Below are 12870 nucleotides of genomic sequence, written 5' to 3'. Positions count from 1 at the left end.
CGGCTGGGGGGGGTTCGGGGGCGTACATACACGGCTGGTGGTTCGGTGCGTACATACACGGCTGGGGGGGGGTTCGGGGGCGTACATACACGGGTGGGTGTTTGGTGCGTACATACACGGCTGGTGGTTCGGTGCGTACATACACGGCTGGGGGGGGGTTCGGGGGCGTACATACACGGCTGGTGGTTCGGTGCGTACATACACGGCTGGGGGGGGGTTCGGGGGCGTACATACACGGGTGGGTGTTTGGTGCGTACATACACGGCTGGTGGTTCGGTGCGTACATACACGGCTGGGGTGGGGGTTTGGTGCGTACATACACGGCTGGTGGTTCGGTGCGTACATACACGGCTGGGGGGGGGTTCGGGGGCGTACATACACGGCTGGTGGTTCGGTGCGTACATACACGGCTGGGGGGGGGTTCGGGGGCGTACATACACGGGTGGGTGTTTGGTGCGTACATACACGGCTGGTGGTTCGGTGCGTACATACACGGCTGGGGGGGGTTCGGGGGCGTACATACACGGGTGGGTGTTTGGTGCGTACATACACGGCTGGTGGTTCGGTCCGTACATACACGGCTGGGGGGGGTTCGGGGGCGTACATACACGGCTGGTGGTTCGGTGCGTACATACAGGGCTGGGGGGGGGGTTTGGTGCGTACATACACGGCTGGTGGTTCGGTGCGTACATACACGGCTGGGGGGGGTTCGGGGGCGTACATACACGGCTGGTGGTTCGGTGCGTACATACACGGCTGGGGGGGGTTCGGGGGCGTACATACACGGGTGGGTGTTTGGTGCGTACATACACGGGTGGGGGTTCGGGGCGTACATACGCGGGCGGGGGGTGGTGGGGTGTTCGGCGCGTATGCGGGCACATGTCTCCATGGTTGCTATGGGAGTTCGGTTCGGACGGTGTTTTTTGCGTACGGTTGTGAAATGGGGAGGACGGGAGGGATCGTACTTGCGCAGTCGGACTTTATTTTTCCGCACGGTGGGTTTCTCGCCCGGGGACGTGTCGGTGACTTTTCCCGACCCGAGGACGTGTGGGGAAATCTTCCCAATGCGATTCGTATGGACTTTTTTCCGTTCGAATCGTACTTGGCAGTTTGTACGCTACTTTGACGATTCGGACGGAAAAAAATCCGGATACGAGTCGGACGGGGAATTTTTTTACCGGATCGGAATTGGCACCATTGTCTCTGATGTGTTGGACCTTAAAGCTGTTCTGCATGTCCTCTGTGTACGTAAAACATGTAAAACTAAAGGATATTCAAGAAAGGTGAGGAAATAGATCAGTTCAATCAAATGCCAACGGTGTGGGAGCAGGTGTATTGAGGTTAAGAGACATCAGCCTCAGTTTGCCAGGAATAAGGCTATCCAATTAAAGACCTCATCAATAATGCTCATGCTCTGGAGGGCGCCTGGTCTATATGACTGGGTGATGGACTGTGGTAAATGCAATGGAGAGGTTTAACAGTTTTGTGAAGCTGCTCCATTGGAATCACCATGTGTTTAAAGTTATATAATTAGATTATGGTGGAGACTAGATGAGATTCAGTCTCTCTTCAGGGTCACAAGCTAGACTTTGCATTGAAAAGGATGTTATTTATTCAATAAATTCCCACACCTGAATGGAGGATGATTTTTCTGTCAATTTGGAAAGAAAACATCAATTTGCTATTGATCTGTAATTCAAAAGATTGTTGATGTGAAAACCTAATGAGACTTTATTAGGTTTTAGATTTAATCCAATCCTTAATCCACTTTATCATGAACTCTGAGTTTTGGGCATTTACTAAGTGACTCCTTTTTTTACTTTGGGAGTCTCATTATAGCTAGACCTTTGTGAATGGCTCATTATCAACTTGGTGTTGTCAACTTCCAGTCTAGGCTGTACTGGGAGGGCACTCTTTTCTCTCCCTGCCCTTCTGCAGATAAATCAAGTTGTTGTGAAGGCCCACTGGGGTTGGCACACATAGCTGGGTCAAAGTTTAAGCAACAAGATCTGAGTGCCAACGCTTTTGATAACAAGTCAGAGGAGCTTTCCTGAAATTCTTAAACTGTCTATTGAGGTGTGTAGCATCAGGTACAATTTTGAATTGGAAATGCTCATAGATAGACAACTCTGCACTCACGCTTCTGCCTTTCCTATGCCACCAATCTGAACCAGTAAACTGCTAATATAAGCCAACGAGGTTAGATTTTTAGGCATATGCCTTCCGTCATGTACAGAGTTCGGTGACTCACTGCAATTAACCGCACCTTTTTCATCACAGAACATGTTTCAAATAGAGTCACAGTCACTGAGCATAAAATATTATATTTTTGATTCTGTGTGGAAGGGCAACCTCCCATCTCCTTTTGTGCGTTTCATTTGGAAGAGAAAATTTAGATTCACAGGATCTCTTGGAGGTGTTCTACATAGGCTATCCCCTCTTCCTTACATGGGCACTACCATAGTTAATGTCTCGGATTAAAAAGTGATAGACTCTGGTAGGATCAGATCGAGCTGATTGGATCTAAGAATCAATCATTTTGAATCTAGATTATTTTCAGTGTGATTGTGGCTCTTCCTCACCCTAGGTTTATTTATTCACACTCAGATGTTGCCATCTGTGCATTAAGTCCTGAATTCCCCTCTACTCACAATCAGGTGCACAGTGTGTCTAATAGGTAAAACAATGGGTGCACTTCTGGTTTAGAGACAGCTTTAGATCTCTAACCATCTTGTGTACTAAAAAAATAAATAAAAAGTACATCGGTATATTCATACATAAGATACATAAGAGGATTTGTATCCGTCATCTTCATCTATCTGTTCAACTATCATTCACTTTTTGCTTCTGCTCACCACAGCATAAAGTGTTGGGTGAGCCCATATCAACCACTGGCTCTCTTGCACTGTGAATGTTGACATTTTCTCTGGTCATATGTACACGTTCCTGTAAAAAGGAGTGCATTTCAGCGTCAATGATGTTGGGACAATACTTTAGTTCAGTAATGCATTTACTTTCTATTCTTTATCCTTTTTATGTGGAGCTGTCAGGATTATCTGTTGTATGTACTTTGTGGGGTTTGACTACCCTCATTGCTTTGGATTTGTCTAGGGTCTTGTCTTGTGAAACTCCTTGCTTGCTATTGGGTGATTTGGCTTCCTGGTCCTTACTTTTTCCAAGTTGTTCACTCCCTGGAGTATTGCTCTACTGCTTGTAGGCTTCTGCTTTTTCTATATTACTTACTGTTCAGGGACTTTTTTTAAAATTCTGAACAGCTCTTCAGAGCGCTTCATGTTTGTGCGTTTCCCTTCATCAGCGCGGCACCCGCTTCACAGACGCCTCACTTCATCTTAAACCATGGCGACTGCTTTGAGAGAACACGTACCCTTCATTTTTACTGCACATGCCCTCATGTTACATTTGAATTATAATCAGCGCGACTGCCGCTGTGCTTCATCTTTAAGTGTGACGGCCACAAGCCATTCCTTTGTTCTGTACAGTGCGGCTGGGCGGCTCGTGTAATTTCATTACTAAGTACTCAGTCTAGATCACTGCCACAACACATAGGTGTCCTTGTGGTCTCTGCCCTTTAGAGAATACCAAGGACTGTATTACAAAGAGCGCCCCGGGAGCGAATGGGTGTTTGTGATTGAGCGCGGGACACCAGCTCTGGTCACACATACACCTAATATTCACCTGGGCCCAAACCACATTCACACAATAAGCTAGTTAACCCAGCTGACATCAGTTTCGTGTAAAATATACCTGTAATTTTTATTATTCACATTTACCAAGTCTTACCAACTCGATAAATATAGTTTCCTTCTTCAATGAATCAGGTTGCTGAGTTAGTTTAAGGTAGAATGACATTTACCTCTTTACTAAACCACAGACTCAGGAAGTTTTGAAAAATATTTATCTAAATTAATTTGTGAGTCAAAATTAAATTACAGTAACCACCTTCATTTCAAGAGGCAAAATACTCCAAACAATTTATAGCAAAAACCAAATGATCAATGACGACGGTACCTAAAAAGAAGAATGGGGGAAAAAGGAGAGAAAAGGCATAAAGGACAGATTTTCTAATTATATTTACCTATTGGTCAAGATGACCCCAACTCCGAAATGGGGGGCCAGAATTGAATCTCCAAAACAGGTCACAGGTAGAGGAACAGGCAGATTCAGATCTGGAAGGATATCTTCTTCTAAAGTACAACACCAGCGTGACTGACTACCCTATAGGCCAGTTCTACCCTGGTGCCATTCCGTTATTGACCCGCTTTGAAACCGCACCTCAGGCACTGCACTCTACAAAACTTGACACTAAAGTGCAACACACTCTACCACTTCACTCAAACACTTAACTAGGCCAGTAAACTGTGCACAAGATTACTATATGCCAATAGAATATGTACCACTCTGCTCAACATCACTATACTCTGTGCCACTGCACTCTACTATAAACAACTCTATGCCACTATGCACCAATATACTTACAACACCAAATTCACCACTGCCCTTTTACACTCAAATTTAACACTTCACACTACCCTACTTCACTTTATTATGCACCACTCAATACTAAATGCCATTTCACTATTATCCACTCAATTGAATAAAACTGCGCTCTAAACCACTAAACTATAAACCACTGCAATCACCACCGCTCCATGCCACACTACACACTATGCCTCTATAATCTATACCACTATACTCCACATCACTCCACTCAACACCACAGCACTCTACGCTATGCCACACTACCTAAAATCACTACACTCTACAACACTTAACTCTACACCACTTTGCTCAAAACTAATGCACTCTACCCCACTATACTTTACACCAACATACACTACACAATTTCTTTATATCCCATTGCAGCCTATGCCACTATACAACATTGAACTCTGCATCACTATACTCTACACCACTTCACTATACTCTAAAACAATCTGCTATACACCACTGGTTTATATATGCTATGTCTCTACAAACTACACTCAATCAATCAATCAGGGAACTCTGAAGCGCGCTTCTCCCCCATGAGGGTCTCAAGGCGCTGAAGGGGGAGGATTTAGCATCTCCGATCAGTCAAATAGCCAGGTCTTGAGTGTCTTCCTAAAGATGTTCAGGGAGGGGGCGAATCTGATGCCGACCGGGAGCTCGTTCCAGGTCTTGGTCGCTAGGTGGGAGAGCATTCTTCCTCCTGTCCTGGCTTTGCGGATGCGCTGGGTTTCGGCGAGGGCGAGGTAGGCAGAGCGGAGGTTTCTCTTGGTTATGTGGAAGGAGATTTTCTCATTGAGGTATTGGGGTCCAGTGTTGTGGAGGCATTTGTAGGCGTGTGTGAGTATCTTGAAAGTGACTCTCTTCTCTACAGGGAGCCAATGGAGGTAGTGTAGGTGTTGGGTGATGTGTTCCTGTTGAGAGATGCTGAGGACGAGTCTTGCTGTGGTGTTCTGTGTGGTCTGTAGTTTGTGAGACTTGTTGATCCCGGCGAAGAGGGGGTTTCCGTAGTCCAGTCTTCTGGTTATGAGTGCTTGGGTTACTGTCTTCCTTGACTCAGGGAGGATCCATTTGAAAGTCTTTTTCGGAGTATGCGGAGGGTGTTGAAACAGCTGGAGGTGACGGCGTTGACCTGTCGGGTCATAGAGAGGGAGGAGTTGAGGATGATGCTGAGGTTTTGTGGGTGTGGGAGGGCTGCCGAGGGCAGTGGTCCACCAGGTGTTGTCCCATGCAGAGGGGGAGGGTCTGAGGATGAGGAATTCTGTCTTTTCCGAGTTGAGCTTCAGGCAGCTGTTGTTCATCCATGATGCAATGTACTTCATTGCTTCCTGGAAGTTGAGCCTGGTGGTGACGGGGTCCTTGGTGAGGGAGAGGATGAGTTGGGTGTTGTCTGCATAGGATACTATTCTGAGTCCATGGTGTCTGACGATGACAGCGAGGGGGGCCATGTACATGTTGAAGAGTGTGGGGCCCGGGGTACTCCGCAGTTGATGTCCGTGGGTTCGGAGAGGAAGGGTTGCAGTCTGATTCTTCGGGGTCTGCTGGTGAGGAAGGAGCTGATCCATTAAAGGGCGGTTCCCTGTATGCCAGCGTCGTGGAGTCTGGCGGTGAGTGTGTGATGGGAGACGGTGTTGAATGCTGCCGAGAGGTCGAGCAGGATCAGGACCGCTGTGTGTCCTTGGTCAAGGAGGGTGCGGATGTCATCTGTGGGGGCGAGTAGGGCAGTCTCAGTGCTGTGGTTGCTTCGGAATCTGGATTGGGAGGGGTCAAGGATGGAGTTTTCTTCGATGAATGTTGTTAATTGGGCATTGACGTACTTCTCTGTGACTTTGGCCATGAAAGGGAGGAGAGAAATGGGTCGGTAGTTCTTGAGGTCTGTGGGGTCTGCTGATGGTTTCTTGAGCAGGGGTCTGACCTCTGTGCCTTTCCAGTCATCGGGGAAGGTGCCGGTTTTGAAAGTGGTGTTGATGGTGCTCCATAGTTCAGGAGCAATGATTGCTCTGTGGTAGATGTGCGGTGGGCAGGGGTCTGTGGGGGCTCCTTAGGGGATGCCTTTCATGGTCAAAGTGATGTCCTTGGTGGTGGCTGGGGTCCAGGAGGAGATGGTAGGCCCGGTGGTGTTGCTGGAGAGGGTAGCGGCTTTGGTGTCCGGTGTTTGGTCATTGAAGTGGTCGTAGAGGCCCTTGATTTTCAGATGTAAGTAGGATCCGAGGTTGTCGCAGAGGTCGTAGGAGGGGGTGATGTCTATGGTTTCGCTGGGAGGCTTGGTGAATTCCTAAATGACGTTGAAGAGTTCTTGTGAGTTGCTGGAGTTGGTGATGATCTTTTTTGGATGAAGGATCTTTTGGTGGATCTGATGCTTTGGGGGTATTCTGTCATGGCTGTCTTCTGGGTGGTGTGATCTTGCAGGGTTTTGCTGTTCCTCCAGTTTTTCTCGAGACGTCTGCAGGTGCGTCTGGATTCTTGGAGGTCGGTGGCGAACCAGGTGGCTTTTCTGGGGCGCTGTCTGTTGGTGTTGTGTAGGGGAGCGAGTTAGTCTGCGCAGTTGGAGATCCATGTGTGGAGTTCTTTGGCTGCGAGGTTGGCGTTGGTCAAGGAGGTGGGGGCGTCGCGGGTGAGGGTGTGGTTGAGCTGTTCCTCAGTTATTTTGCTCCAGTTTCTTCGTGGAGGGTGCGTTGCAGGTTTGGGAGCGTGGGTTTGGTGACGCTGAAGTGTATGCAGTGGTGGTCTGTCCAGGGGGATTGCGTGGTGTGAGTGAAGTGGATGTTGTTGGCTCCTGCGAAGTTGGGGTCAAGGGTGTGTCCTGCCTTGTGAGTGGGTGTGTTGATGAACTGTTTCAGGGCGATGTTGGAGAGGTTGTCCAGGACGGTGGTAGGTGTGGGGTCAGTGGGGTTGTCAAGGTGGAAGTTCAGGTCTCCGATGAGTTTGCAGTCCATGAAGGTGATGGCATGGGGTGAAATGAGGTCAGCGATGGTTGCGGCGAACGAAGCTCGAAGTCTGGGGGGTCTGTAGCCGAGGGTACCGCAGAGAGTGGTTCTCGGGCTAGTCTGTATCTGCAAGTGAAGGTGCTCGGTGGTGGAGAGGGGGTCATTTGTGCTGGAGGTGGAGAGTCGGAGGGAGCTTTTGTGTGCTATGGTGAGTCCTTCTCCTGGGCGGTTGGGGCGGTCTTTCCTCTGGATTTTGTATCCGTTGTGGATTGCGGTGGCAAACTCGGGTGTGGAGATGGTGTTGGTCCAGGGCTCAGTGAAAATGCGACGTCCGGTGAGAGGGTGTCGAGGAGGTTCCAGATTTCAATGGCGTGTCTGTGCAGGGAGCGCACATTGAGAAGGATGCAGCTTAGGGTTTCGGGGGTGTTGGCGTTCGGTGCGGGAGTGATGATGGTGTTGAAGGTCTTGCAGCAGGAGCGGCAGGATAACTGTCCGTGAGTGGTGCTTGGCGTGGACAGTTGGCAGTTGTTATTTCTTTTGCGCTTCAGGGCGAGGAGGGTGGCTGCGTTGTAGCGGTGGGTGGGTGGTGGTCTAGGGTTGCTGGCGCTGGTCGCAGTCGGGTCACGGACGGGAGCAGACGGGCTTGCCTTTGGCGTGCCTTTGGCGCCCCAGCGGTGAGGCCACGCAGTGGCCTCCTTTAAATAGGGGGGGAAGAAAAGCGCAGCTGGGAGGTGGGAAGCCGCAAGCGGGTAGTGGGCGGGGTCTACAAGTGCCAAAAAACAGTGCAGAGAAGGAGAGCGAGGCAAAACAAAATGGAAAACTAAAAACAATGCCGAACCAGACACCAGGGCAGGCAAAAACAGGGCAGGCACAGAGAGCGGGTCGAGAGCGGTCTCGAACCCTGCTCTTCTCAGTCAGCAGCGGTGACAGCCAGGCGGAGCTGCGTGGAGGGAGAGCGGTTCCCAGGCCAGAAGGTCACTGTGCCACTGCAGTCTAAAATTGCATCATACACCAACACACTCAACACCACTTTACTCAAAACTAATATACCATGTGCCACTACACCTATGCCAACTACTTCACCCCACTGCACTTTACACCACTATCAAAAACTGCATTCTACTCTATACCACAGCACTCTGCCCCACTACACGCAATATCACTCTATGCCATTACACAATATGTCACTACACTTTAAAAAAATGCACTACTTACCATTCCATTCTACTTTGCACCACAGTAATCTACCTCAGCCCTCTCTACACCACTATACTCTACACCACTCATCAACACAGCACTATACAAACCTGCACTCTAACACTCTATTCTGTATAACAACACTCTATACCACTACGTTCTATATTACTGCACTCAACACCTCTCAGCTCTACTGCACTATACACCACTACTCTCTACTCTTCACTGCTCCACTGTACCCTGCACCACCCCTCTCTGTGCCACTATACTCCACTCCACCACACTCCACTCTACACCATTGCACAATGTACAACACAACTGCAATATACTCTACACCACTATACTCTATACCACAGCACTCTGTACTACTCTACCTCTCTACACAAAATCCCAATACACTCTACACCTCTTTACTCAAAGCAAATGCTCTCTACACCATTACACTCTATGCCAATATACTCTGCACCACTGTACTTTAAGCCACTTAACCTTAAGCCATACTACTACACTGTACTACACTATACAACACTACACTCTGCAATACTAAACTCTACAATACTATACTCTATTAAACTGTACTCAATAACACTCTAATCCACTATATACCAGCTTACTCTACAGCACTATACTCCACTCTCTGCCATTCTTTTTCTTTTTTGCCAGTAAGAATCTTATTTTTCTGTCAAAAAACTGAAAAGAGTTTCTATGTACCGTTGTCTGCTAGGAAGTGTCGATACTTTTCTATCAAAATTTTAAGTAATGGTTATTTTAAAAATTAAAAATGAAATTACAAACATATATCTGCCAAGTGTAAGTAATGACGTGATTTTTTTTTTTTTTTTTGTGGCATATTCTTGCAATAAAAATGAAAAGAAATGTAACCATCGCACCAGTTTTCCAAGACCAGACCTATTGACTTTACCAATGCTAGCTGCTGTTGAGGTTTATCAGAAAGGAGCTTTGCTTATTATCCTCTTATGAATTGCGTCAAATAGCATTCTTTCATTTGCAAATATTCTATGCTTCCTTATTCTGGAAGACTTTGAACATACTTCGTCATTCTAGTGAAACATTTCTAACCCAGAAATATCTTGGTCCAGTGCACAGAACTGAATATCACCAAGAATATTTTGCTTTAAAATGTATTGGCTTTTGTATGCAAAATCATTCTGCTTTGTCTAACCTGCATAGTGCAGAGCCGCCTAGGAGTCTTCATGGTAGATTTTCAAACATTTTGCGCTGGATTAGTGTCACAAAATTGACGCTAACTAGCTGTTTTTGGGGAATTTACTTTCCAGCGCAAAACTTGTTTTGCGCTGGAAAGTACCCTAAAAGTAGCGCAAAGCAGCGGGAAGCACTGCTTTGCATTACTTATGGCCAAGGGGATAGTACATGGGTGTTTCCATGCAACCACCCATTCCTTTCGATGCAAAACGCTATCTACAAAGAATTGTAGACAGGATTTTGCGCCAAAAGTTAATGCGACTTCAAAGTAGGCGCTAACAGCACACATACAAAATGGGAAACGCTTTTAAACTTGTCTAGGCATGGTATTTTGTACAAGAAGGGTACCCTTCCTGTACAAAACTGATGCTAGTCTCACGCATATGCTGCTAAGGTGTGTGCGTTGCGCTCAGCAGCTGAAATCAGCGCCAGCACTAGGGAGAGGGGAGGAGAGAGCCGTATCTCTGAAGATAAGGCGTTCTCCTGCTCCCTCTCTGTCATGCAACACAGCGCAGCCTCTTTGGGTCCTGCACTGCATTCTGTTTATTTTTTTTTTTCTGTCCCTTAGTAATTTTGCTTCTCAAGTATTTTAATTAAAAAGAGCAACATACACCAAATAACCCATCTGTCCTTTCTTTTTCAGCTTCAGATATGCAGAACGGATTAGCAGCACATTCGTCGCAGTGCATGTATGGAGTTTCTAGTCAATACTCGTCGCAAGACGCTGTAGATTCCCACGGGCAGCCCGGCGAAGGCCTGCCGTCAATCAATACGGTCTTCATAGGAGCTGCAGCCGGAGGCACATGAAATGGGCGTGGTTCCCTCTTCATGACCCCACTCAACGGTTCCTGGGTACTCTGTACCAAGACTACTTAAAAAATAACTTTAAGAATAGGTAATGGACAGGTTTCTTAAATGATCTAACATTGCCTAAGAGAGGACATTTTAATATATGACATCAGAACGTGTTGCCAGTGAAGCAATGGTAGCCACTGGGTCGGCCATTCCAAGGCGGGATGGGTGGTGCCTGTTGTGCCAAATAGAAGAAAAGGAACGAAAATGAAAACATGAAAATGACACGAAAAAAATTGTGGAGCTGATTGCTTGTTTTTCCTACAGCACTATTTGCTATCAACTTGCAGGGGCTCAATCCTAGGATGGCATCACTGAATAGTTATGTGTTGCTGAAAAATTCAGAAGGAATCTGATTGTGAGATACAGCAGAAAGATAACTGATTCCCTCCGAGAATTGTTTAAATAATTTTAATTTATTAACGAAACGTTATTGTTGCCAGAGCGTTTTGTATCTGTATTCTTTTGTACAAATAAAATATAGTATGTATTTAATAAGTTCATACCACTCTATATTTATTGACTGTTTCGTGCTTTCATTTCTCAGATCGGCAGAATGTCAGTGTTTCTTATTCTGTTTTGTAAGGAAATAATTACAGGATTAACACTTTCCTCTTAAAATCAGTTTAGACTACATAATTGATAACACTCATTTTTTGATGGTACTGTATGCAAATATATAACAGTAAGAAAGTGACGTGTTACTTGCAAAGCATGCACGTTTTTCTCAAAAAATATGTGTGCAACCTTCCAACAACAATCGTTAAGTGTGCAACATTCCCTTTAGTGGGAACCAAGGGGCTTATTTACAAGCCCCCTGCGCTGCCGATGCGTCACTCTTAATATGGGATAAAATGACGTACCAGTGGTGCAAGGGGCTTGTAAATAAGCCCCCAATACCTCATGGTGGCAATTCTTTCTCTCTAGGTAATGAAGCAGAGCAGTCCAAGGCCTACTCAGGGGGGTAGGTGGTGTGGGTTAGTACTCCAACTTGCTGGTACGAAACCAAACACCACTCAATAAATCATCGTCCAGTCAGTGCTTTTTCTTATAAAAATGAGAACAAATTTGACCACACATACACTGCTGAATGCTATGCAAAAATGTATAAATACCTACAAATAGATGGGAATACCTAGGGTGAAACCCTCAGGCACAGTCCACAGCCCAAGCAAAGTCCTAAACCCTATTGTTGTAATTCCCCCCCCCCCCACCGCTTATACAGGACACAATATGACGGCGTGCCTTTATCAAAAAGGTGAGCCTACAGGCCTTTTCAGAGTATCGCCACATTAAAAACAGACACAAATGGCTCACATCAAAAAATATGCAACACCACTATAAATGGTACTACAATTTGTTGATGCATATAACTATCAATCAATACCTATCAATAAAGAATTATTAATTCAATTCACGCGAGTATTTTTTCTACTCTCAACATGCGGCTACCGCACTTTACAAAGCAACCATCATGATTCCCGCTCCAAAGCCCATATGTAAAATCCCAAACTCTCAGAATGCTTTGAAAACATTAGGCATTTCTTCTGAGAGCATCTGTGTCACCTTAGACTTAGGGCAACGTTTGTTGGGCATATTCTGGGATCTACTGCTCGTCAGCCCCCCAAACAATCTACTAAACCATGAGGTTTGCTACTGCTTTTCCTTGGGCACCACAAATGTGAATGTACAAACTTTTATCAAAATTGAACTGACACTTTTCATGGATTTTTTTTTTTTTAAATGGGCTCACAGTTCCTACCCGGTGTACCCACATCCAATATGCATTGGGGGCCATGAAGGGGGAGATCCGAAGCCCCAGATGCCCCAGCTCACTCCCCATGCATGGGACACCTCTCCTGGGTGATGCATGGAAAAAGGCTCCTTCACCTGCCCTCCCAGCTGCTTGGATGGAAGACTGTGTGGGAGCAGGCCGTTCTGTCTTCTCCTGCCACGGGGAGGAAACATGATGCCGCGTGTGGCTGCCTTCCCCTCAAACAGTGACACAGGGAGCAGGAGGTGATCCCAGCCTCATCCCTGCTTCGGTTCAGGGGAATTGGTTTCCCTGAACCATTCTGGTTGCTTTGGGCCCTCTGGAATGGGACACTCCGGCCAAGGATTGCACAGGAGATGGGACCTACATAAGTCCCCTCCCCATTAAAGA

The 12870-nt window shown here is 46.7% G+C and overlaps 1 protein-coding gene across 1 annotated transcript in view; it reads left to right on the top strand.

The window, feature by feature from the left end:
• Positions 1–11167, top strand: part of RFX6 (regulatory factor X6) — a 432357-nt gene extending 421190 nt beyond the window's left edge. The window contains exon 19 of the mRNA XM_085609250.1: positions 10498–11167. Within this exon, the coding sequence (XP_085465376.1) occupies positions 10498–10661 (164 nt within the window). The 3' untranslated portion in view covers positions 10662–11167. The remainder of the gene's footprint in view (positions 1–10497) is intronic.
• Positions 11168–12870: the final 1703 nt, after the last annotated feature.

Source organism: Triturus cristatus, chromosome 6, assembly GCF_964204655.1.
Source record: "Triturus cristatus chromosome 6, aTriCri1.1, whole genome shotgun sequence".
Classification (NCBI taxonomy): Eukaryota; Metazoa; Chordata; class Amphibia; order Caudata; family Salamandridae; genus Triturus; species Triturus cristatus.
This window is presented reverse-complemented; position numbering and strand designations above follow the sequence as displayed.